Consider the following 24,696-nt stretch of genomic DNA (forward strand, 5'->3'; position numbering starts at 1 on the left):
CAAGTAGCTGGGACTACAGGCATGCACCAGCACACCTGGCTAATTTTTGTCTTTTTTGTAGATAGGGGTTTTGCCATGTTGCCCAGGCTGGTCTTGAACTCCCGAGCTCAAGCAATCCATCCGCCTCAGCCTCCCATAGTGCCAGGATTGCAGGCCTGAGCCACCACACCTGGCTATCAGAATGCTTTATCAGGGCAGAGATTAGATTCTGGTATCCTTATATGTGGATGGAGACATGTTTGTTTTGTTGTAAATTAAGCTGATGAAGATGAATGGTTAAGGATTCCAACCCTGAAAACCCATCTCACTTTTGTCATCTGTCTTCAAAGGATTTATAATAAGGTCTACTAAATTTATTTCCAATATCAACCACTCTCTCCTCTATCCTAGTGAATCCAAAGCAACCAATGCAAACAATCACGTCTTAGTGGCACAACTATTAAGAACATAGCTCAAATGGCAGGCAGCTGATGCACTTCAATAAACAGTCTAATTCTGCCATTTGGAGGGCAGCGCTTGTTATTGTATTAAAATGGGCAAAAACTAGATCTAAATTAAGGACAACAGGCAGAGATTATTATTTTAAAAAGTGAACTTGGAAGGATATAAAATCAAATTGAACATCATATGTATTAGAAACTGTCCTCCCTTTACAAGAAATGGTGCAGCCTGTAAACACAACTACATACTGAAGTAAACTTGCTTAATTCTCTGGCTGAAATTTTTTTTTTTTTTTTTTTTTTTTTGAGTCAGAGTCTTGCTCTGTTGCCCAGGCTGGAGTGCAGTGGTGTGATCTCCACTCACTGAAACCTCCGCCTCCCAGGTTCAAGCAGTTCTCCTGCCTCAGCCTCTCAAGTAACTGGGATTACAGGTGTGCAGCACCATGCCTGGCTAATTTTTAAATTTTTGGTACAGATGGGGTTTCACTATGTTGGCCAGGCTAGTCTCGAACTCCTGACCTCAAACGATCCACCGGCCTTGGCCTCCCAAAGTGCTGGGATTATAGGCGTGAAACACCGTGCCCGGCCCCAAATTTCTAAACACTTAACATTATCTCAAGTGTCCTGGCCTTTAAACTGGGATATTTCTCTTGTATCATAAGGACTTGGTGTGGATTAATATTTTTGCGAGGACTTAAAGATAAATGCATATTACACATGTAGTTTTTATTTTTTTGAGACGAAGTTTTGCTCTTGTTGCCCAGGCTGGAGTGCAACGGCGCCATCTTGGGTGACCACAACCTCTGCCTCCTGGGTTCAAGTGATTCTCCTGCCTCAGCCTCCTGAGTAGCTGGGATTACAGGCATGCGCCACCACGCCCAGCTCATTTTTTTGTATTTTTTTTTTAGTAGAGATGGGGTTTCTCCATGTTGGTCAGGCTGGTCTCGAACTGCCGACCTCAGGTGATTCGCCTGCCTTGGCCTCCCAAAGGGTTGGGATTACAGGCGTGAGCCACCGCACACGGCCTACACGTTTTTAAACTCTAACTTTTACTTTACTGCAATCTACCTTCCCAAACCTCCAACTTAAATGTCTTTAGCAACACACAAAAAACTTCCTTCCCAGTTGGCCTCTGGTTTATAGTCACTTTTCTATATTAATAGTCTGAAGATTTTGTAAGAGCTTTATGCTACCAATGCTTTGCTAACTCCCAAATTGCACTGACTATTCAAGCTTCTCTGGTGCCTTAAGGTCTTATTAAAAAAATTTTTTTTGTTTTGTAGTGATGGAGTCTCATGCCGTTGCCCAGGCTGGAATGCAGTGGCGTGATCATAGCATACTGCAGCCTTGAAATCCTGGGCTCAAGCAATCCTCCTGCCTCAGCCTGAGTAGTTGGGACTACAGGTGCCAGCCAACACATCTGGCTAATTTTAAAATTTTTTATAGACACAGGGTCCCACAATGTTGCCCAGACTGATCTTGAATCCCTAGGCTCAAGTGTTCCTCCTGCCTTGGCCTCCCAAAGTGTGGGGATTACAGGTGTGAGCCACTGCACCTGGCCATAAGGCCTTATTTTAAAGCAAATTTAAAGTTCAATTATCAGCAAATCACAAATTTTCTGTGATATAATAATCTAAGGGCAAAGCAGTTTGCTTATAAGGCTAAACTGGTAAGAGTACAGGTTTCAAAAGAAAAGAATAGGCAGTGACGAAGTCCACTTACAAGCTGGGACTGCTCTGCAGCAGCTAAATAGTTTCCCTGTGGACACGCAGAGCAAATTCAGAATTAAAGGGGGTTGTAAACCCACCAGTTTGTTGGCTCTTTTGAGATAGCTACAAGCTCTCCTGTAACAGCACTAAGGTTTCCCCCAACTCTGGGAATTCTAGGTCCATATATTTAAAACAAGATGTAGGAGGGCCTGCCTAGGTTGGTCAGTCTGGTGAACAAACTGGTTTAATGGATTCCAGTAGGTTACATTTTAACACTATGAAAACACTGTGTTCTAAGTATTGCACAATTAAAACAAATTAACTAGAACAATTTATGTAGTTCAGGTGTAGGTGGGGAAAGACGAATAACACTAAAAACTATCACAAATAAAAATGAAAAGTAAATTAAAAACTAGACAAGTGTATGAAGCAAAAAATAACAAATTATCTCTAGTATATAACGAGTCCTGACCAAGTCATCAAATACGGAAGCACTCCAACAGAAAGCTGGAAAATTTACATAAACAATCAAAAAATGCAAATATCTATGAAAACAAGTTTATGACCTCACCAGTAATCCAATATGCAAATTATAACGATATTCCTGTGGGGAGGGGGCAGGGCACAAACTAGCGATTCATAACAGGCCTGTTCATACACTGGTGTATACACAAAAACAGTCCAACCATTCTGCTAGTTGTCCAGATAAGTTAGGCTTGCTTTATTTATTTATTTATTGAGACAGAGTCTTGCTGTTGCCCAGGCTGGAGTGCAGTGGCGTGATCTTGGCTCACTGCAACCTCCACCTCCCAGATTCAAGTGATTCTCCTGCCTCAGCCTCCCGAATAGCTGGGACTACAGGCACACGCCACCACGCCTGGCTAATTTTTGTATTTTTAGTAGAGACGATGTTTCACCATATTGGCCAGGATGGTCTCAATCTCTTGACCTCGTGATCCACCCGCCTTGGCCTCCCAAAATGCTGGGATTACAGGCATGAGCCACCGCGCCCGGTGGCAATATTTATTAAAAGCCTCAAAAATGTGCTTTCTGGCCCAGACAGTTCAAGAATCTATCCAAGAAATGAAGAGATAAGTGTATGAAAGCCTGTGTAATACATCATGCCATTGCCTTAATAAGAGCTTATATTTCTAAGTTTTCTGAATTTTGCACATACCGTGCATTTATAATTTGAGAAAAACAACAACCCCTGACAAATCTTCTGAAAGAAAGTGCAAATTGGATGTAGGGAAAAACAATTTTCAAAAAAAAAAAAAAAAAGGCTGAGAAACAGTATTCCAAAAATGTTAATTTGGCTGTTAATTCTACCCCACTCCCAATTTAAAACTAGAAGCAAAACTATGAACCCCACAAAATGGCAAGTGTGCAATTGTACAGCTTCATTGCATATTTAAATTAAAAAATCATACTCAACCAATCTTTTCCTCCTTTTACTCAGGGCGGAGCAATTTGGACAACAAATCAACAGAGATTTTTGGAAACATGTAGGTTATTAAATAATTTGTTTATTGTACGGCATTTACAAAGAAAACAGACAATGCACTCAGTAGAAAGAATAAAAATGTATTTAGGGCTTTATTTTTAACTGACAGCAAATAGAAATCCTTTAGTGAGATCGTGGCAATTTGACAGTATTATAATTAAGCTCAATAAAGGTACATGGGGTACCTGGAAGATCAAGATCTACAGCTGCCTATTTCCACATCTTTCAATCCATCTGGCTCCTTAAATAGGGGAAAAAGCCCTTATTTGGTGGAGAAGCATTTCCAAAATGAAGTTACAGGTTCTCTCTATTAAAATTTACTGTCACATCAACTGTTAAAATAGGGCCTTTTGTGTGTTTTGTTATTTCACCTTAATATCACCAGAATTCCTGTAATTCCACAATTGTGATTTTACAATGTAGAAGATAATTCAGTTCTAGTCTATTGCTTTAGATGTAAAAACAGCTGAAAACCCAAAGTGGATTAGAATTGCTGAAGGATTTCCCTGCCGTTGTTTGATACAATCTATTCTCTTGATTCTTGATAGGTGCATAGAAAGCCTAACTTAAAATTCTTTCTACAGGAACATGTCTGATTTCAGGAGTACCCAATGAAGGATCCGATGAATGGCTGGCCAGTTACTCAGAGTAATATGTTTATGAGTTAAATGGATTGCATAACGGCACCACTTTTCCTTTGTCACTGTTGGTGGATAACTGACAAAGTAGATTCCAATCTCCTGTATAGAAAGGTGGTTACCCAACAGCCTCACTGGTGGCTTGCTAGCAGAGCCTCAAGTTGCACCTCTGTGGCTTTCTGTAAATTCGAGTCCTACAGCCACTTCGAGAACGCTGCAATCCCCAAGGCCCACTTGGTCCATGCTGAAGAAGCGGCTGTGACCCCAATCCTGCCTCTCTTTTGCTCTTCAGTATTACTGGAGGAATATGTAATATTCTAGGTCAAGTCTAGGAGAGGCTCATCCTAAAAAAAAAATTGCAAAGTCTTTTCTCAATTAAAACAAAAAAGCCTCAAGTACATCTCAATCATGTCAAAATTATGGTTAAAAACTGACATTATGTAGGGAAATAGCAGCAGAGAATGGCTAATCTTAAAAAATAACCAACCAACCAAAAAACAAAACAAAACAAGACCAACAAAAAAAAGTGCCATCCCACCCCTCCCCTTGGTTCTTTCATTTGGGGTTGTATTAAAGACTCGAGCCTCTGAGAAAATGAGAAAGGCAACGCCATAGAGGAAAACTGCTTCAAGTCCAGAATTTTGGGTAAGGTAAAGAAAAAGCTGTACATGAAAGCAGGGGACTGTTTGGAAAAGAATCAGAATCTCAAGATCGATTTTTCTTAAATGGGAAAGCTGTGAAACCCAGATCTCCGTTCTACCATCATCCTGATCCTTTAGTTATGGGGCAATAAACTCAAGTGCAATGAGTAAAGTGCCAGCCACGGATACAAAAACAAAAAATAAAACAAAACAACCAACCAAAATAACTCTGGTCTTAGGGTAATAGAAGACATACAGGAAAGGACTGTTTATAGAACACCTGAGGTTCTCAAGAAATTACTATTCAATGGTTCTGTTTTTGCTTACATTAAAAATCAGACTGAAGATTCAAAGATCTTAACTATTCAAGGATGAAAGGAATTTGACAGTGCTTTGAACAGTGATAAAATGGTACCCAAATTTGGTGTTCATACAGCTATTTAAAAAAGACAGTAGCTTAAAAGTTGCAGGAAAAAATGTGAACATAGAGAACAACAGAAACAGTCCAGGAAGATGATGCAGCCTGGACACAGCAAGTTTAATGTCTCTGCTGTACACAGAATTAAGACCCTTTCCCCCTCCTCATCCTTATGCTGGCAATAGGATATGCACTAGAAAATTTGACTCTTAGAGTCAATGAATAAAAGGATGGGCTCATACACCTTCATAGCTCTTTTCAAAAAGGATGCTTATAATTTAAAGGATGTCCTAAAGGGAAGGAAAGGTACAGGGCAAGAAGCTGTTTCACATTTTAGTCCATTAGTCTTTGGCAGAGCCCAACCAACGCCAAATTCACCTAGGATGCCCAATGGCTGTGGGGATCTCCACAGGGTCAAGTAAGCAAGCCCAAATGAACATGTTGGATTAAAAAAAAAACAAGATCTAGAAACTCTTGAAGGAAGAGCTTCACCCTGAAAAGGGAAGAGGAAAATGCTTGGAGGGGAAGGGCGGAGGGTCAGTGTGTGATCTCTGCTGTGGTGCTGGGCAGGGGCTTAGGAGTTAAGCCAAGGGTGCCGGAGACACTCGGCGGCAGTGGCTCTCTTCTCAGGGATCAGCTCCAACATGGGCAGTAAGAAATCTGTGAAGCCAGCTGCCTCTTCCTGAGACCACTCATACTTCTCCACTAGAACCTCAAAAAGGCCCCAAGGTTTCAGCTTCGTGATATGTTTCAGGTCACCTGCAGTGAAGACAGTATAGAAAAAGCCACTGATCAACATAGACAAATGACAAGGTACTCTTGTGGAAACCCACGAACTAATCCATGTAGTCTATGAGGAATCAAATTTTGCAATCAGAATCTAATCCTTCATTCACAAAGCATTTCTTTTCTGACATATGCCTCAGAAAGAAGTGCCTCTATTTTTCATAAGGCTCTAAAAATTTAAGGTAATTTGTTTTCTCCTCTATTCTAGGATTTTTTTGGTCCCAGTCAAACTGGGTATGACAATCAAGAACTAGCTATTTACTACTAAAATAAACATGAAATGCCTATGTCTTCAACATGGTCTCATACGGTGTGCAGAGGTACTCTAGCACCACATACCGAGAATAATTTGCTTATACTCTTTTTTTGTGTATGTGCTCAATGGTTTAGTAAATGTTGCTTTACAGTGAGGCAGTAATTTAAAGTTAAAACATCATGTCAAGCATGGATAAAAGCAACAAAAAAACCCCCAAATCCTACACAGCTTTCAGATACAACAGCTTCATATACTCTATACCAGGGGTCCCCAACTCTGTACCAATACCTCCTATGGTACCAGTCTGCGGTCTGTCAGATCTGCACAGCAGCAGGTCAGTGGTGGGCCAGCAAGCATTACCGCCTAAGCTCTGCCTCCTGTCAGATCAGTGGCTGCATTAGATTCTCATAGGAGTGTGCATCCTACTGTGAAATGCAGTAAGGATCTAGGTTGCATGTTCCATAAAAGAACCTAATGCCCGACAATCTGAGGTGATACAGTTTTATCTCCAAACCAACCCCCCACCCCCCCGTCCATGGAAAAATTGTCTTCCACAAAACCAGTCCCTGGTGCCAAAAAGATTGGGGACCGCTGCTCTACACCATACTTGAGTATCAACCTAATTGCTTCTTTGAAGTGACAAATTTTTAAAAGATAGTCAATTATTAATAGCTAAGGCAAATGCTGCTTTAAAATTTTAAGTTGGCCAGGCACAGTGGCTCATGCCTGTAATTCCAGCACTTTGGGAGGCTGAGTTGGGTGGATCACTTGAGCTCAGGAGTTCAAGACCAGCCTGGGCAACATAGTGAAACCCTGCCTCTACCAAAAATACAAAAAAACTAGCTGTGTGTGGTGGCACATGCCTGTGGTCCTAGCTACTTGGGAGGTTGAAGCAGGAGGATCATTTGAACCTGGGAGGTAGAGGTTGCAGTGAGCCAAGATCGTGCCACTGTACTCCAGCCTGGGTGACAGAGTGATACCCTGTCTCAATAATAATAATAATAATAATAATAATAATAATAATTTTTTTAAACATAAAAATTTTAAGTCTCTTTTGTGAGCAGTGAGTGCCTATTTGATTACCTACCTGGTAAACACACATGCCTTAATCTGACTGCACATGAAGAGGAACTCTGATGAAACATTTTACAATTTTCCCACCTAAAAAGAGGTTTAAGAAAGGGTAATGTTTCTGAGGATGGCTCCTGCCAAGGACTGAGAAAAGTCATTTTTCTCAGCACTTCTGTAGAAGTTGTGAGGAAAAAGGGAACCATGGCACAATGGGGGTAAAAAAAAAACCAGACCATTTCCTAGATGCTTCTAGGTCAGGTTTTCACATTTCAGGTTTTTTTTTGCAATGCTTAAGAAATATATTATCAAGTCAAAAATTGGAAGTTTTGTTTTTGTGTTTTTTTTGGTAATAACAAATACATAAAACTAAAAAGTGTAAAGTTCGTTTGTATGACTAAGGTACTTCGAGTGACTGTGTTAGGTGTCACTGGGATGCAAAGATGAGTGAGATGTAGTCCCTGCCCTTATGTAAGAAGCTTAAATTACCTGCCCTTTGGTAGAGGCAGTTCTTAGACCAAACGCCAGCAAAAAATTTGCCCATTTTTCAGAAGTGCTACAGAAGTAATCAACCAACTGCATGCAGGCACTATACATATTAACTAAGTTAGTAAGAAGTATAACTAAGTTAGTAAGAAGTATACATTATTATTATCTCCATTAAGAAATCAGCAAACTGAGGCACAGTTAGATCCTGTCAAAGGTCACATGGCTAGTGGAGTAGCCAGGATTTGACAGTCTGGCTCCAGTCTCTGCTCTTTTTTTTCCCCGAGACAGGATCTTGCTCTGTTGCCCATGCTGGAGTGCAGTAGCAATCATGGCTCACTGCAGCCTTGACCTCCCAGGCTCAAGTGATCCTCCCACCCCAGCCTTCGGAGTAGCTGGGACCACAGGTGTGTACCACTATGCCCAGTTAATTAAAAAATTTTTTTTGTAGAGACGGGGTTTTCCTGTGTTGCTCAGGCTGGTCTTGAACTCCTAGACTCACATGATCCTCCTGCCTTGGACTCCCAAAGTGTTGGGATTACAGGCGTGAGCCACCATGCCCGGCTCCAGTCTCTGCTCTTTTTATTTTTTATTTATTTATTTTTTTGAGACAGTTTCCCTCTTGTTGCCCAGGCTGGAGGGCAATGGTGCGATCTCGGCTCACTGCAACCTCCGCCTCCCAGATTCAAGTGATTCTCCCGTCTCAGCCTCCTGAGTAGCTGGGATTACAGGCGCCAGCCACTATTCCCAGCTAATTTTTTGTATTTTTAGTAGAGACGGGGTTTCACCGTGTTGGCCAGGCTGTTCTCAAACTCCTGATACTGTGATTCGCCCGCCTCGGTCTCCCAAAGTGCTGGGATCACAGGTATGAGCCACTGCACCCGGCTCAGTCTCTGCTCTTGACCACTTTTTTTTACCTCTTTGCTAAGTCACATTCAAGATAGGCCCATCATTCTGTAGGACATAGGGAATATGTGCTTACCTCTTCATTTTTAAACACTTCTGCCTCCTTAATGTCTGGGAACACATTTACTTTACCTTTTTTGGTGAAAAATTCCTTGGAATATTTTCCTGCCACAATGAGCTTGCGAGGCACCTTCCCCAGAAGTTCTATGATCAATGCAATGTGATCTGTATATTTTGAACATTTCAAGAGGGGGGAAAAAAAAGATCCATAACAAGAGTAACAAATGCAGCTCTAGAAAATAGCAGAAAGAGTAGCATGCACACCTCTTTGTAAAGCCTATCAGACTTGCTTTCTATCCTAAATGGGAAGAGGAAGACTCTATCCATCTAATGGAGAATTCACAAAGTCAAATTTTTGTGGATTCAGTGATAACTAAAAACAATCTTGGTGTGAATGCTCTGCTTCCTGAAGTATCCCTGGGTCCTACATTAAAACTCATGTAACAATACTACTCTGTGATTGAAGAAGTCTTCTGAATATTTCCCACTGAGGGAAAAGCATCTTGGAATTCTGCCTATCAGCTCTATAATGTGCACGATGTGGTCTAAAATAGAAGGGTAAGAAGAACCGATCAAGGACAAGCTGTAAAAAAGGTTTTTCTATGAATAGCTTTTCCAAGGACTAGCTGTTTAAAAGTAACTACAAATAAAATCAAGGATACTGAAGGAAGACTGACTGGGAAGGCCAAGAATTATTTCAGGTGGTTGGTCACCCGATAGTGTCTGGCAAGTCCCATTCTGGATTCTGGAGGCTTATCTTCATCTTTACTTCTATTTTGTCTATATATCTAGGTTCAGGTAGGTTCTTTAGGTAAGACAAAAAACTGTCCAAATATGTGTTAGGCATTCTAGAACTATTATTTGTGGTCATTCTGTCTCAGCCTCCCCAGTGGCTGGGACTTTAGGCATGTTCCACCACACCTGGCTGACTTAAAACATTTTTTGTAGAGATGAGGTCTTGGTATACTGCCAAGCTGGTCTCAAACTCCTGGGCTCAAGCAATCCTCCTGCCTTGGCCTCCCAAAGTGTTGAGATTACAGGCCTGAGCCACCACCTGGCTGATACCCCATTTTAAAGATGAGAAAATAGAACTTCAAAAAGCATGAATGGCCTAACTTGAAACTTCAGGGCTAATATGAGCTAAAACTCAAATGAAAACCAATGATCTTATGTCTTGTCTAAAGCTTTTAATTTCTTCCTAAAATCACTTTTTAAAAGTAAAGATTAGCACAAACATTTTAAAGTATAGCTACTTGATGATCTGTAACCGTCACAGTATGAATATGGACCATGAGCACAACCAGGGAGGCATGCAGCCTCTTAACCAGGAGGTAAGTCTGGGACCAACCAGTACACACACCTCAGGTAGATCTACTGCCTTTCTTTTTTTTTTTTTTTTTTTCTCTGCAGGTGACAGAAATTAATAATATAAAACTTTTTTTTTTTTTTTTTTTTTGAGATGGAGTCTTGCTCTGTCACCAGGCTGGAGTGCAGTGGCATGATCTCGGCTCACTGCAACCTCCGCCTCCTGGGTTCCAGTGATTCTTGTGTCTCAGCCTCCTGAGTACCTGGGATTACAGGTGCACACCACCAGGTCCAGTTCATTTTTGTATTTGTAGTAGAGACAGGGTTTCACATGTTGGCCAGGCTGGTCTCGAACTCCTGACTTCAAGTGATCTGCCGCCTTGGCCTCCCAAAATGCTGGGATTACAGGTGTGAGCCACTGTGCCTGGCCTGTATTTTTTGTAGAGATGGGGTTTTGCCATGTTGCCCGGGCTGGTCTCAAACTCCTGGGCTCAAGCGATCCACCCACCTCAGCCTCCTGAAGTGCTGGGATTACAGGCATGAACCACCACACCCGGGCAGAATACTCCTGGCCAGAAAAAAAGCTTTATAAAATACTTTTATCGTGTAGTTACAGAATCATTAAGGTTTAAACTTCCAGTTATGTATCTTATAGGGGAAATAATAACATGCTAGAGACGTCCATATTATCTGGGAATTTGTGAAGGTTTCAGGTTTTATCTTTCTCATGTAAAGGAGTTAGTGGTGTCATTTAAAGAGGACTTCACATTTATGACTTCCCTACAACCTTTGAGCAGTTTTGACTGAATTTATGGTTTGGTAACAAGTACCTGCATGCCAAGAATTTTCTGCTGGTTTTTGGCAGGACCTGCAAATGTGTTTTTACCATTAACAATAACCAAAATGAGAATACTAAGGAAAAACGTAGACTATAATTTCTAAGAGAGCTTCTTAAAGTTCTTAGAAACTTAAGTAAACTTCCAAGTAAAATATTGGTTCTTTAAATATTTTTCCTATACCAAGGAATTCCCTTGAAATTGTTACTTTACATTTAATTCTTGCAACCTATTTTGGCTTATGATAGGATTGATATACTTGACAGATAAAATTATCAAGTATTATCCCATGAGTTAGGGCTGTGGAAAGCCGGAGTAGAGGACACGGTACTCAGGCTCCTGTCCTACCATGACTTGTAACAAACTATGCACACACTAATCAGGGGTAAGGGTTTGCTTGTTCCTGCTCTTATAGGCCAAACTGCAATAGAACAGCACCGGCAGGGCTGATGTTTGACTTAAGGACTATTAGTACTAACTGGTACAGGATGGAATAAATTAGAATCTAAATATCTAGGGAAGATGGTTTTTCCTTGTCCCCTTATTTGGGACTCTGCATATGTATTAAAATTTTCAGGTTTGGTAGCATAAGGTAACACTTGATATAATTCTAGCCACTACATGTGTTCTGTACCACACACTAACAATTATGGAGAATCTAGGGAAGTAAAGGGAAAAAAATTAATTACCCTCCCAAACAAACATAGTAGGTAGTTTCTAGGCCTATAACCCCAAACACTGTAAGCCTATAACCCTAAACCTATAACCCAGAAAAATAGCAAGCAGAGAGTAGGTAAAATCAAGTAGTAATTATAGTATCCTCTAACATGGGGTTTATATATACAAAATATGTCCAAACTGTACCCACTTAAATAGGCATTCATGGGAATTAGATAGCATAGCATTTTCCAAACGGTATTCATTAGGAGTATTAGCAGGTCCTACTAACATTACCTATTAATATCCCAGAAGACCACATTTTGAGAAACAAAGAGCACTCTTGGTTCCATACAGCATGAAATATGCGTTCCCAAAGACTCAAGGAAAGCACAAAAAGTAAAGAACATGTTCTCTACATTGGGAGGGTATATGCTGTAGTGATCTCTCAAAATAATCCTCATTAATCCTACAAATAAAACATAAGATGCCTCAACTGTATAAAACATTTTCTTGGCTGGGCGTGGTGGCTCACACCTGTAATCCCAGCACTTTGGGAGGCTGAAGTGGGTGGACCACGAGGTCAAGAGATAGAGACCATCCTGGCCAACATGGTGAAACCCCATCTCTATTAAAAATACAAAAATTAGCTGGGCATGGTGGCACAAGCCTGTAGTCCCAGCTACTCGGGAGGCCGAGGCAGGAGAATCGCTTGAACCAGGGAAGTGGAGGTTGTAGTGAGCCGAGATCGCACCACTGCACTCCAGCCTGGCAACAGAGTGAGACTCTGTCTCAAAAAGAAAAAAAAAAAAACAAAAAACAAACCATAAAACCATTTTGTTTGTTCATTCAAATTATTAACTCATTTAGTTATCTGGATGCCATCATAATAGAAAAATCAGACACACACAGTTGCCTGCTTCCAGTCTCTCAGACAAAGTAACTGGCAGCTTAGGCTTTTCCCACTGGCTACCACAACATGTAAATCCATTCTACTTTGTTTTAAAATGGAATTCCAAAAAAGAAAAAATTACAGTTTTATATTCAGAAAAGGGAAAAAAGAATGCTAAATGTTGGCAGAATTTATAGAAATAGGATATAGTCTCTGCATTCAAGTAGTGTGTGTATATTAAAATAACTGACCTCTAAATAAATTTGGAGGCATAATTGAGCAACAGGTTACCTGCTCATAAATGAGCAGGTAAAAAACTGGGTAAAGAATGAACCACTGGTATATATAGAAAGGAAGATAACTAGATGTTGAAGAAAAAATTGTCCAGCACACAGAAGTTTTAGGTGAACTGTGGCCTTTTGACTCTGACAGAGCTCTTTAGTATCTTTCAGAAAATATCTAAAAACCTAATATAAAATGTCTTTTATATTTCTAACTTTTCTGGGATTTACATATGCTTTGCACACTAACAAGACTAAGGCTCTTCGGTACTAACAAATGATGTTAGCTAAATGTGGAAAGTGTAAATACCACGCACACACATCCATGGTTAGGGGACTCACCTTCATCTCGAGTGTACTCTTCCCCTGAATGAGGTTCAAACAAATAGTCACCTGTGGCCAGTTCAAAGGCCTAAAAAAAAAAAAAGAGGACAGTATATGAAAGCACAAAACAAGGGCTTTGGAAAGCTGATTGCTATTTGGCTCAATATGAAGTAACTCTTGTTCCCTTGGGAAAACTTACAGATCATTAAAAAAAAAAAAAAAAAAAAAAAAAAAACAAACTTAAGATTATTCCTAAAGCATTCCTTCCACATCCCTATCTTAATAAAATGGAGAAAACAGCAAAGACTCAGTAAATACTAACATGTGGTTATTTCATGCCCAAACCTCCCCACCCTAAACCCTAGCAATTCAGCCCTCCTGAGTTTCCCTTTTTTGGCCGGAAAGGGGCATACCTGGATATTAAGGTGATTCTAAGTTATTATTCATGAGAAGAACAGGTTTTTTTTTTTTTTTTTTGAAACGGAGTCTCGCTCTGTCGCCTAGGCTGGAGTGCAGTGGCACGATCTCGGCTCACTGCAAGCTCCGCCTCCTGGGTTCATACCATTCTCCTGCCTCAGCCTCCCGAGTAGCTGGGACTACAGGCGCCCGCCACCACACCCGGCTAATTTTTTGTATTTTTAGTAGAGATGGGGTTTCACTGTGTTAGCCAGGATGGTCTCGATCTCCTGACCTCGTGATCTGCCCACCTTGGCCTCCCAAAGTGCTGGGATTACAGGTGTGAGCCACCACGCCTGGCCCAGGTCTTTCTTACATTATAATCACACATGGCTAGAAATTGAGATTCTGTACCAAACAAAAAAAATCAAAACAAAAAAATTCAGACGTCTACTTATGACTCTTTAGTGTTTGACAAGTACATCATTAACTTTTGCATAGGAAGTACTCCCTAGACTGTCCCAGATGGGAAGTTCCTGATTCCTAGGTCCTTTGTTTTTGAGATGGAATCTTGCTCTGCCTGCCAGACTGGAGTGCAGTGGCATGATCTCAGCTCACTGCAACTTCTGCCTCCTGGGTTCAAGTGATTCTCCTGCCTCAGCCTCTGGAGTAGCCGGGACTACGGCGCATGCCACCATGCCCAGCTAATTTTTGTATTTTTAGTAGAGATGGGGTTTTACCATGTTGGCCAGGATGGTCTCAATCTCTTGACCTCATGATCCAGCCGCCTCGGCCTCCCAAAGTGCTGGGATTACAGGCGTGAGCCACCATGCGTGGCCAATTCGTAGGTCTTTAGAAAATCAGAAGATTAAGTGTAAAGGGAGTCAGGAGCCTAGCCTATGTGACTGGCAAGTCAGCACTCCCTAATCAGGAAAAGAAAAGCCTGTCTCCTTTAATAGAAAAACCTCTTAAAGTGTTCGAGAGTGTCTTAGGAAATGATATCCTTGGGAGTAAGTGCCATGCAGAATGAAAAGCAGGGCTATATAAATCCTCACTGACTACAAATGGAGTTTTAAAAATTAGTACAACAGCAGTTTTTTTTTTTCTCTGACGGAGTCTCGCTCTGTCGCCCAGGCTGGAGTGCAGTGGCACGATCTCGGCTCACTGCAAGCCCCGCCTCCCAGGTTCACGCCATTCTCCTGCCTTAGCCTCCCCAGTAGGTGGGACTACAGGCACCCGCTACCAAGCCCAGCTAATTTTTTGTATTTTTAGTAGAGACAGGGTTTCACCATGTTAGCCAGGATGGTCTCAATCTCCTGACCTCGTGATCCGCCTGCCTCGGCCTCCCAAAGTGCTGGGATCACATGTGTGAGCTACCACGCCCGGCCAACAGCAGTTTTTAAAAATGACCTTATTGATAGGGAAGCACAGTTATAAAATAAGCACCAGTCATAGGTCAATTTTGATTAAATCAATGGTACTAAGCAGTCCAAACAACCTCAAGAACTGTAGAGTCCAGGACTTAGTTGGGGCATATACTCAATTTAGACCCAAGTTTAGGTCTTGGTGGCTCACCAGTGTCAGTTTCTGCAGTTTCATGACAGAACAGCCTTTCTCAAAACTGTACTACCGTCCAGAGGGAGACCACAAAACCAGAAGATTCAGGATAGGTTTAGGAATCAAATACTATCTCTAAATGTCAGCAGTGCTATGGCTTCTTGCTTGGCATTGCTTATTTTACATTTCATTTGTTAAGAAACTTAACCACAGTGATAGAGCAGATACTTGTTCTACCCTGAGTTGTCCTGAGGTTTACAGTCCCAAAGCAACAGAGAAACAAATCATGATTCTTATTCACCAAAACTTGTCAATCATTCCTGATACCAGTACTTTAAAAAAAAATGTCATGGTCTCATATATAGCGTTCAGTAAAGATACTGAAATTAAAGTTAAAAAAAAAAAAAAAACACACAGAGCCAGCCGTGGCAGTGCTATATGCCTGTGGTCCCAGCTATTCAGGAGGCCAGAAAATGAAATATTCTTCAGTGCTAAAAAGAAATGAGCTATTAAGCCATGAAGATATGGAGGAACCTTAAATGCATATTACTAAGTGAAAGAACCCAATCTAAAAAGGCTACATGCCATATGATTCCAACTATTTGACATTATGGAGACAATAAAAATACCAGTGGTTGCCAGCGAGTGGGGGACGGAAGGGATGAATAGGCAGAGCACAGAGGAGTTTTAGAGCAGTGAAACGATATTGTATATAATAATGATAGATACATTTGTCAAAACTCATAAAAGAGTGAAATGAAATGTAAACTACTGACTTTGGTTAATAATGATGTGCCAATGTAGGTTCATTGTTTGTAACAAATATATTACTCTGGAGCAGCAGATGGATAGTTGGGGAGGCTTTGTGTGTGGGGAGCATAGAAAACTTATTTGTACTTTTTGTTCAATTTTTCTGTGAACCTAAAACTGCTCTAAAAAATAAAGTCTATTAAGAAACAAACCCAAATAAAACCAGTGTACCATCCTTTGTTAACCTTCTCTAGACTACTGCCTTTGAGAAGAATGGCTTAGACGATAGCATGAAATGCATGGAAAAGTTAAAACAATGACAATTTAAACAGACTAATTACATTCAGATCCAGCAGTAAATTGCAAACTCCAGGTAGCAGAAAGGAATACTGACACAGCTTAAGGGGCAATCTAGCATTTCATAAGCAACATGGTTGTGTGTGGTCAGAATGCCAAGGAGTGATTACCAAATAGAAAATGAGGACTTTCAGGTAAGAGCTGTTTCTATAAAGTAACATGTCTATCATCTGTATCAATGGGCTGGCCAATGGCTGTCTCAAAGTGAGGAAGACAAGTCAGAGTCCTGATGCTTGTCCTTCTGCAGAGATGCAGGTGTGCTCAATGTATTAACTTAAGGGCCCTTTATCTTGACCCCAGGTGTGACCACATTAAGAAAGGCTGAAGTGCTGGAAATGTTATTTTAGAAAAAAGGAATTAACAGATGATTCAAATTTCCTGTCTTCAACAATCTATACCAAAGGGAAGTAAAATTCCAGAGCAGGGCTGGAGGCTGGAACAATAAAGTCTGTTTTAAATTAAAAAGGTTGCCAGAGAATAGGGGAAAAGAGAAACAAGGAGTTTTTCTTCAAGGGTATATAGAGTTTCAGTTTTGAAAGATAAAAAATTTCTAAAGAGGCCAGGTAGGGTGGCTTACACCTGTAGTCCCAGCACTTTGGGAGGCCAAGATGGGAGGATTGCTTGAGCCCAGGAGTTCAAGACCAGCCTGGGAAATACAGTGAGATCCCATCTCTTAAGAAAAAAAAAAATCTAAAGATATGTTGTATAAAAATTTGAATATAGGCCAGGCGCAGTGGCTCATGCCTGTAATCCCAGCACTTTGGGAGGCTGAAGCAGGTGGATCACTTGTGCTCAGGAGTTCGAGACCAGCCTGGGCAACATGGTGAATCCCATCTCTACCAAAAATACAAAAAAATTAGCTAGGCATGGTGGCACATGCCTGTGGTCCCAGCTACTCAGGAGGGTGAGCCGAGATTGTACTACTGCACTCCAACCTGCGTCCTGCGTGACAGAGTGAGACCCTGTCTCCAAAAAAAAAAGACTAAAAAAAATCAGAAATGAAGAAATGAAAGAGGAGACATTATAATGAATACCACAGAACTACAAAGGATAAGAGACTACTATGCACAATCCTATGGCAACAGATTGGATAACCTAGAAAAAATGGAAAAATTCCTTGACAATATAACCCAACCTACGAAGATTGATCCATGAAGAAATAGAAACAAGAGATTAAATCTGTAATAAGAAGTCTCCCATCAAAGAAAAGCCCAGGACCTGATGGCTTCACTGCTGAATTCTACCAAACATTTAACGAAGAACTAACAGCAATCTGTCTCAAACTGCCCCTGCTACTGCCAAAAAAAGACAAAAACCATATGATCATCATATTAGATGCAGAAAATGCATGTCACAAAATTCAGCATCCTTTCATGATAAAAATGCTCACACAATTAGGTATAGAAGGAATGTACCTCAACACAATAAAGGCCATATTTAAGAAGGCCACAGCTAACATTGTACTCAATGGTGAAAAATTGAAAGCTTTTCCTCTAAAATCCAGAACAAGACTCTCCCCACTTCTATTCAACACAGTATTGTAGCATTAGCAGTCCTTACTAGAGCAATTAAAAGGCAGCCAAACAGAAAAGAAAGAAGTACAAATGTCAGTTAGCTGATAACATAACTTTTTTTTTGGCAAAATGGAGTCTTGCTCTGTCATCCAGGATGGAGTGCAGTGGCACAATCATGGCTTGCGGTAGCCTCAACTCCTGGGCTCAAGTGATCCTCCTGCCTCAGCCTCCCAAGTAGCTGAAACTACAGGTATGTGCCACCACATCTGGCTAATTTTTTCATTTCTTTTGGTAGAAATGGGGTCTCGCTATGTTATCCAGGCTGGTCTCAACTCCTGAGTTCCAGTGATCCTCCTGCCTCAGCTTTCCGAAGTGCTGGGATTACAGACATAAGCCACCAAGCCTGGCCTGACATGATCCTATATATAGAAAACCCTAAAGACTCCACCAAAAACCCGTTAGGACTAATAAACAAATACAGTAAAGTTGCAGGATACAAAATCAACACACAAAAATCAGCAGCATTTCTGTAAACTAACAACTATCTGAAAAATAAACCAAGAGAACAATCCCATTTACAATAGCTACAAAAAAAAAAAAAAATACTTAGAAACATATTTAACCATGGAGGTAAAAGACTTGTACACTGAAAACTATAAAATGCTGATAAAAGAAATTGAAGACACAAATAAATGAAAATATATCTTATGTTCATGGTTTGGAAGATTTATTTTTATTTTATTTTATTTTTTTGAGAGAGGGTCTTGCTCTGTGACCCAGGCTGGACTGTAGTGGTGTAATCTTGGCTTACTGTAACCTCTGCCTCTCGGCCTCAGGTGATTCTCCCACCTCAGTCTCCCAAGTAGCATGCACCACCATACTTGGCTAATTTTAAAATTATTTGTAGAGATGGGATTTTGCCATGTTGCCCAGGCTGGTCTCACACAATCCATCTGCCTTGGCCTCCCAAAATGCTGGGACTACAGATGTGAGCCACTGTGCCCGGCCTTACTATTGTTAAAATGTCTGTACTACTCAAAGTGATCTATCAGATTCAATGCAATTCCTATCACAATTCCAATATTATTTTTCACAGAAATAGAACAAACATCCTAAAATTCACATGGAATCACAAAACATCCCAAATAGCCAAGGCAATCATGAGCACAAAGAAGAAAGCTGGGCTGGGCATGGTGGCTCACGCCTGTAATCCCAGCACTTTGGGAGGCTGAAGTGGGCAGATCACTGGAGCTCAGTTTTGAGACCAGCCTGGGCAACACAGGGAGACCCCACCTCTACAAAAAATACAAAAATAGTTGGATGTGGTGGGGCGCACCTGTAGTCCCAGCTACTTGGGAGGCTGAGGTGGGAGGATCACTTCAGCCCAGGAAGTGGAGGCTGAAGAGAGCTGTGATTGCGCCACTGCACTCCAGCCTGAGTGACAGTATGAGACTCTGTCTCAAAACAAGAACAAAGCTGGAGGCATCAAACCACCTGATTTCAAACTATACTACAAAGCTACAGTAATTAAAACAGCATGGTCCTGGCAAAAAAAGCAGACGCATAGACCAAAGGAACAATATAGAGAGCCCAGAAATGAACCCACGCATGTATGGTCAAGTGATCTTTGACAAAATTGCCAAGAATACAGAATGGAAAAAGGATAGTTTCTTCAATAAATGGTGTTGGAAAAACTGGACATAAAAAGAATGAAACTGGACCCTCATCTCACTCCGAATACAAAAATGGAAATGGATGAAAGACTTAATAAGACCTGAAACTGAAAAATTACCAGAAGAAACAGGGGGAAACCCACATGACGTTGGTCTGAGCAATGATTTTTTTGGATTTGACCCCAAAAGCCCAGGGAGCAAAAGAGAATACAGACAAATGGGATAACATCAAACTAAAAAACTTCTGTACAGCAAAGGAAACAATAGTGTAAAGAGATAACCTATGGGTTGGGAAAAAATATTTGCATGCTATACGTTTGATAGAGGTTAATATCCAAAATAATATGGAACTCAACAGAAGACGAAAACAGGGGGAAACCCACACGACATTGGTCTGAGCAATGATTTTTTTTGGATTTGACCCCAAAAGCCCAGGGAGCAAAAGAGAATACAGACAAACGGGATAACATCAAACTAAAAAACTTCTGTACAGCAAAGGAAACAATAGTGTGAAGAGATAACCTATGGGTTGGGAAAAAATATTTGCATGCTATACATTTGATAGGGGTTAATATCCAAAATAATATGGAACTCAACTCAATAGCAAGAAAACAAACAAAAAAAAAACCCAATTAAAAAATAGGCAAAGGACCTAAATAAACATTTCTGAAAAGAAGACACACAAATGGCCAACAGATCTATTAAAAAAAAAGCTCAACATCATTAATCATTAGGGAAATGCAAATTAAAACCAAAATGAGATATCATTTCATATCTGTCAGAATGGCTGTCATCACAAAGACGAAATATTTAGTGTTGGTGAGGATGTGGAGCAAAGGGAAGTCTTGAACGCTGTTGGTGGGAATGTAAATTAGTACAACCCTCATGGAAAACTATATGGAGGTTCTTTAAAAATCTAAAAATAGAGTTACCATATGATCCAGCAATCCCACTTCTGGATATTTACCTCAAAGATTTAAAATCAGTTTGTCTAAGTGATGTCTGCATTCCCATGTTCACTGCAGCACTATTCACAATAGTCAAGTTATGGAATCAACCTAAGTTGATTTTAAAATCAATCTAAGTTGAGTCTATACAGATCAGATAAACAGACAATAAAATGTGGTATATACAGGTTGCTCCAAAATCCAAAACTGACATGACACGCAAAAGAAATGCTCATTTGGAGCATTTCGAAGTTTAGATTTTTGGATTAGAAATGTTCAGCCAGTATGTATTCTGCAAATATTGCAAAATCTAAAAAATTCCCCAAACTGAAACTGGTACCAAGTGTTTCAGATTAGGGATATTCAACTTGTATACACAATGGAATGGAATACTATTCAGCCTTAAAAACAAGATGGAAATTCAGTCATTTGCAGTGACATGGATGGAACTGGAAAACATAATATGAAGTGAAATAAGCCAGGCACAGAAAGACAAATACTGCAACACTCTCACTTATATGTGAAATCTAAAACAATTTAACTCATAGAAGCAGAGAGCAGAATGGTGGTTACAGAGGCTGGGGGGTGAAGATAATGGGGAGATGATGATTAAAGAGTTAAAAAAGAAAAAAAGGGAAAAAGGAAATTTAGTTTTAACTGTAACAATATTTCTAGAAACATCTGACGAGTATCATTGGTACCTCATTTCTGTTACTAACCATATTTAATTGCTCAAATCATGAAGATACTAAGTTGAAGGTGGCTTTGAAACTCATTTCAAACCAGATACGCCAAGTTTTGTTCAAATTTTGTTTAGAAGTCTACTTACTGCTCCTCTTATATATGGAGAAGTAACATAATTAAGTACCCAGTCCTAGTGTTTAGTGCTCTGCAAACAACCAACAGCAGGGGAATGAAGCAAAGGAAAGATGTCTTAACAGCAAGGAAGCAATGTTTCAGCACTAGAAAGGCCAAAAGAGGGTTACAATAGCCACAGATCAAAAAGGATGGTTGGGAAACTCCAGAGTTCAGTTATTAGCTTTTTTGTTGTTACTAAATACATTCTACCGCTCACTTCCAGCTTTAAAAGTAGAGTTTTTCCAGTCTTAACACAGCTGTAAATTATATTAATCAAAGCAAATAAATGGTTCTATATCAAAGATGTACGTAAGAATTGCTGAAGAACTTTTCCAAAATGCATGTCTACTGCACATATCCCTTTCCTATTTAAGAATCATAGACAATTTCTCTGCCTCATATAGAAAGCAAACAAACAAAAAAAAAACCCATGTATCTCAGGGAGTGACAAGTTCTATGTGACAAAGAAAAGTGATAAAGTGGGGGTTATTTCAAATAAAGTCGTCAGGAAGAATCTCTAAAGAGATTATGTTGAACAAAGACCTGCATTAGCTGAAGGAGAAAGCACATCCAAAGGACCAAGGTAAGTATGAGTTTCATAAGACTAGGGAAAGAAAATAGGATTTTGAGTGGAACAGATGCAACTAAAGGATTTAAAACGGGGGAGTAATATGATTTGATTAACACTTAAGACCACTCAGGCCACCATGTGATAATGTAACATGAAGGGAGAAAAACAGAAGCAAAGAAAGGAAATTAGGAGGTCACTGTATTGATCCATTTGTGAAATGATGATGGCATGGGCTACAATGAGTTAATGGAAAAAGTAAAAAGTGGTTGGTATTGGAATTTTTTTTTTTTTTTTTTGAGACAGGGTCTCACTTTTGTCACCCAGGCTGTGGTGCAGTCTCGGCTCACTGCAATCTCCGCCTCCTGGGTTCAAGCGATTCTCGTGCCTCAGCCTCCCGAGTAGCTGGGATTTCAGTTGCACGCCACCACACCCAGCTAATTTTTGTATTTTTGGTAGAGACAGGGTTTCACCAGGTTGGCCAGGCTGGTCTTGAACTCCCAATATCAGGTGATCCACGTACCTCAGCCTCCCAAAGTGCTGAGATTACAGGCATGAGCTATTGCGCCCAGCCGGTATTCGATATATTCTGAAGGTAGAACACATGGAAACAGCTGATGGACTAGATGTAGACAAAGGAAAAAGAATTAAGAATTAACCTAAAAGGTTCAGGTTCTAAGCTTTTAGTCTGAGTGGCTGGGTGAACAGGGGGATAATTTACAAAAACAGGATGTGTAGGGTGAACCAAGCATTCTATTTTGAAAATGTTACATTTGAGATATTTATCAGATATCCAAATGGAGTCGTCAAGCAGACAGCTGGACATAAAAAGTTGGATTAAGTATAGAGATGAACTGAGGCTAGAGACATCATGGGACTTGATGAAATCCCCCAGGAAGAGAGAAGAGGGCCAAGGGCTGAGTCCTTTTTCAATTAAGAGGAAGGGCCTATCTATTTAAGTTCTCATTAATTGGTATAAACAAAAAGTAAGCAATAAGGGCAAGGTACTGCTATAGACTTAAAGCTTTTGTTTTTCTTTGGTAATCAAAGCATGCCTAAAATAAATATGCCAACATACAGTTATATGAACTGACATGTACAAGCTACGAATGATTAAAATGGAGACTATCTTGCCCCAGGGATCTAGGGCACCCTGGCTGGTGAAAGCTCAAAGCCTTCCTCTCAATTGTGTGCTATTCAATGGGGTTACAATGAAGGTCCTACAGTTAATTAACTATAACTCCATCATTCCTGGGGAACAAATGCTTGCCTCTCTCAATTCCTCCTGCTTCTTTCCCTGTTTAGGAATGTCTGACTTTGGGAGCTGTGCATTTAATCACTCCCATCTCTTGAATACAGCAAATACCCAGCTCTCCTTTACCTTCACTGAGAGCAATGCCTGGGATTCTGCACATACCAACTGCAGGGATCTACTGTAAAGACACAGGTCCTAGTGATTTTATTATAGAACTGTGAAAGAGATGAGATTATACTCTGTTTTTTTGGTGTTTGTATTACCTCTGTTTAGCGGAACACTGTGGCAGCAAAAATAAGTAAACAAAAGCAAACTTATAGCTTTCATTGTATAGGATAAGGAAATTGTACAAAAAGAACTCAAAATATTACTTACTAAAATGGCATTCAAAATCCGGCCTCCAGTGACTTACTGCTGTTGAATAAAGGTGACAATCTTTGGTGAAATCTAAACAGCTATTGTGCACAGTGCTAGAAGTTATAACCACCTGCAGACATTTCTGCCGTTTCATTCAGGCAGCTCAGATTGGGAATTGGTGATGATGGAGAAAGAGCTCTTGGGTCAAATTACTACACTTTGGATTTTGACAGTTTAAGGATTTTAGTAGCCTTAAGAGTTCTAGACAGAGAAGACAGTTACAGATAAACCCCTTTGGATCTCATTTCTGAAAGATTCACTCCCTTACTGAAACACCTGACCAATAATTAAGTTAGTCAGCCCTGGGTGTCTGCAGGTTCCACATGCTCAGATTCAACTGACTGTAGATTGAAAATATTCAGAAACAGCAACAACAACAGCACAATAAAAATACAAGTAAAGGACAGGCACAGTGACTCATGCCTGTAATTCCAGTGCTTTGGGAGGCTGAGGTAGGAGGGTCGTTTGAAACCAGGAGTTTGAGAGCAGTCTGTGCAACACAGCAAGACCTGGTCTCTACAAAAAAAAAAAAAAAATTTAAAAATGAGCCAAGTGGGTGGCACATGCCTGTAGTCCTAGCTACTCGGTGGGGGGGGGGGGGGGGGAAGGGGCGGGGCACTGAGGTGGGAGGATCCCTTGAACCCAGGAGTTTGAGGTTATATTGAGTTATGATCACACCACTGCACTGCAGCCTGGGCAACAGAGCAAGACCCCATCCCTAAAAAACAAAACGAAACAACAACAAAAAAAGAAGTTAAAAAAATATGGTATAACAACTTTACATAGCATTTATATTAAATTAGGTATTATAAGTAATCTAGAAACAATTTAAGCATACAGAGGCCATATGGTTATATATGTTATATGCAAACACTATGCCATTTTATGTAAAGTACTTGAGCACCTGTGGATTTTGGTATCTGCAAGGGGTCTTAGAACCAATCCCCTGAGGACATTAAGGGATGACTGCATATTCTCTAGTTTTTTCCCTAATCTTTCCCTTGATGAGTAATTGGCCAACTTCTGGGGTTTATGAAGACATGCACTTCATCCCATGTCCTAAATATGTGTAGCTATACTCCCAGAACCTCTCACAAGTGCCAGTGCGAGTCCTACAAATCCTGCCCTGAATTTCAGAGAGCAAAAGGTGAAGAAAAGGAACATATCCCAGAAAGCAATCACTTCAAAAGAGGAATT

General features: G+C 40.4%; 1 protein-coding gene across 1 annotated transcript in view; it reads right to left on the bottom strand.

Moving 5' to 3' along the window:
- Positions 1-3,655: 3,655 nt before the first annotated feature.
- SRPK1 (SRSF protein kinase 1) overlaps positions 3,656-24,696 on the bottom strand; it is an 88,440-nt gene continuing 67,399 nt past the window's right edge. Inside the window, exons 14-16 of the mRNA XM_054490905.1 lie at positions 13,226-13,295; positions 8,985-9,077; positions 3,656-6,109 (exon numbers count right to left, since the gene is read on the bottom strand). Coding sequence (XP_054346880.1) covers positions 5,925-6,109; positions 8,985-9,077; positions 13,226-13,295 — 348 coding nt within the window. The 3' untranslated portion in view covers positions 3,656-5,924. The remainder of the gene's footprint in view (positions 6,110-8,984; positions 9,078-13,225; positions 13,296-24,696) is intronic.

This window comes from Pongo pygmaeus, chromosome 5 (genome assembly GCF_028885625.2).
Source record: "Pongo pygmaeus isolate AG05252 chromosome 5, NHGRI_mPonPyg2-v2.0_pri, whole genome shotgun sequence".
NCBI lineage: Eukaryota > Metazoa > Chordata > Mammalia > Primates > Hominidae > Pongo > Pongo pygmaeus.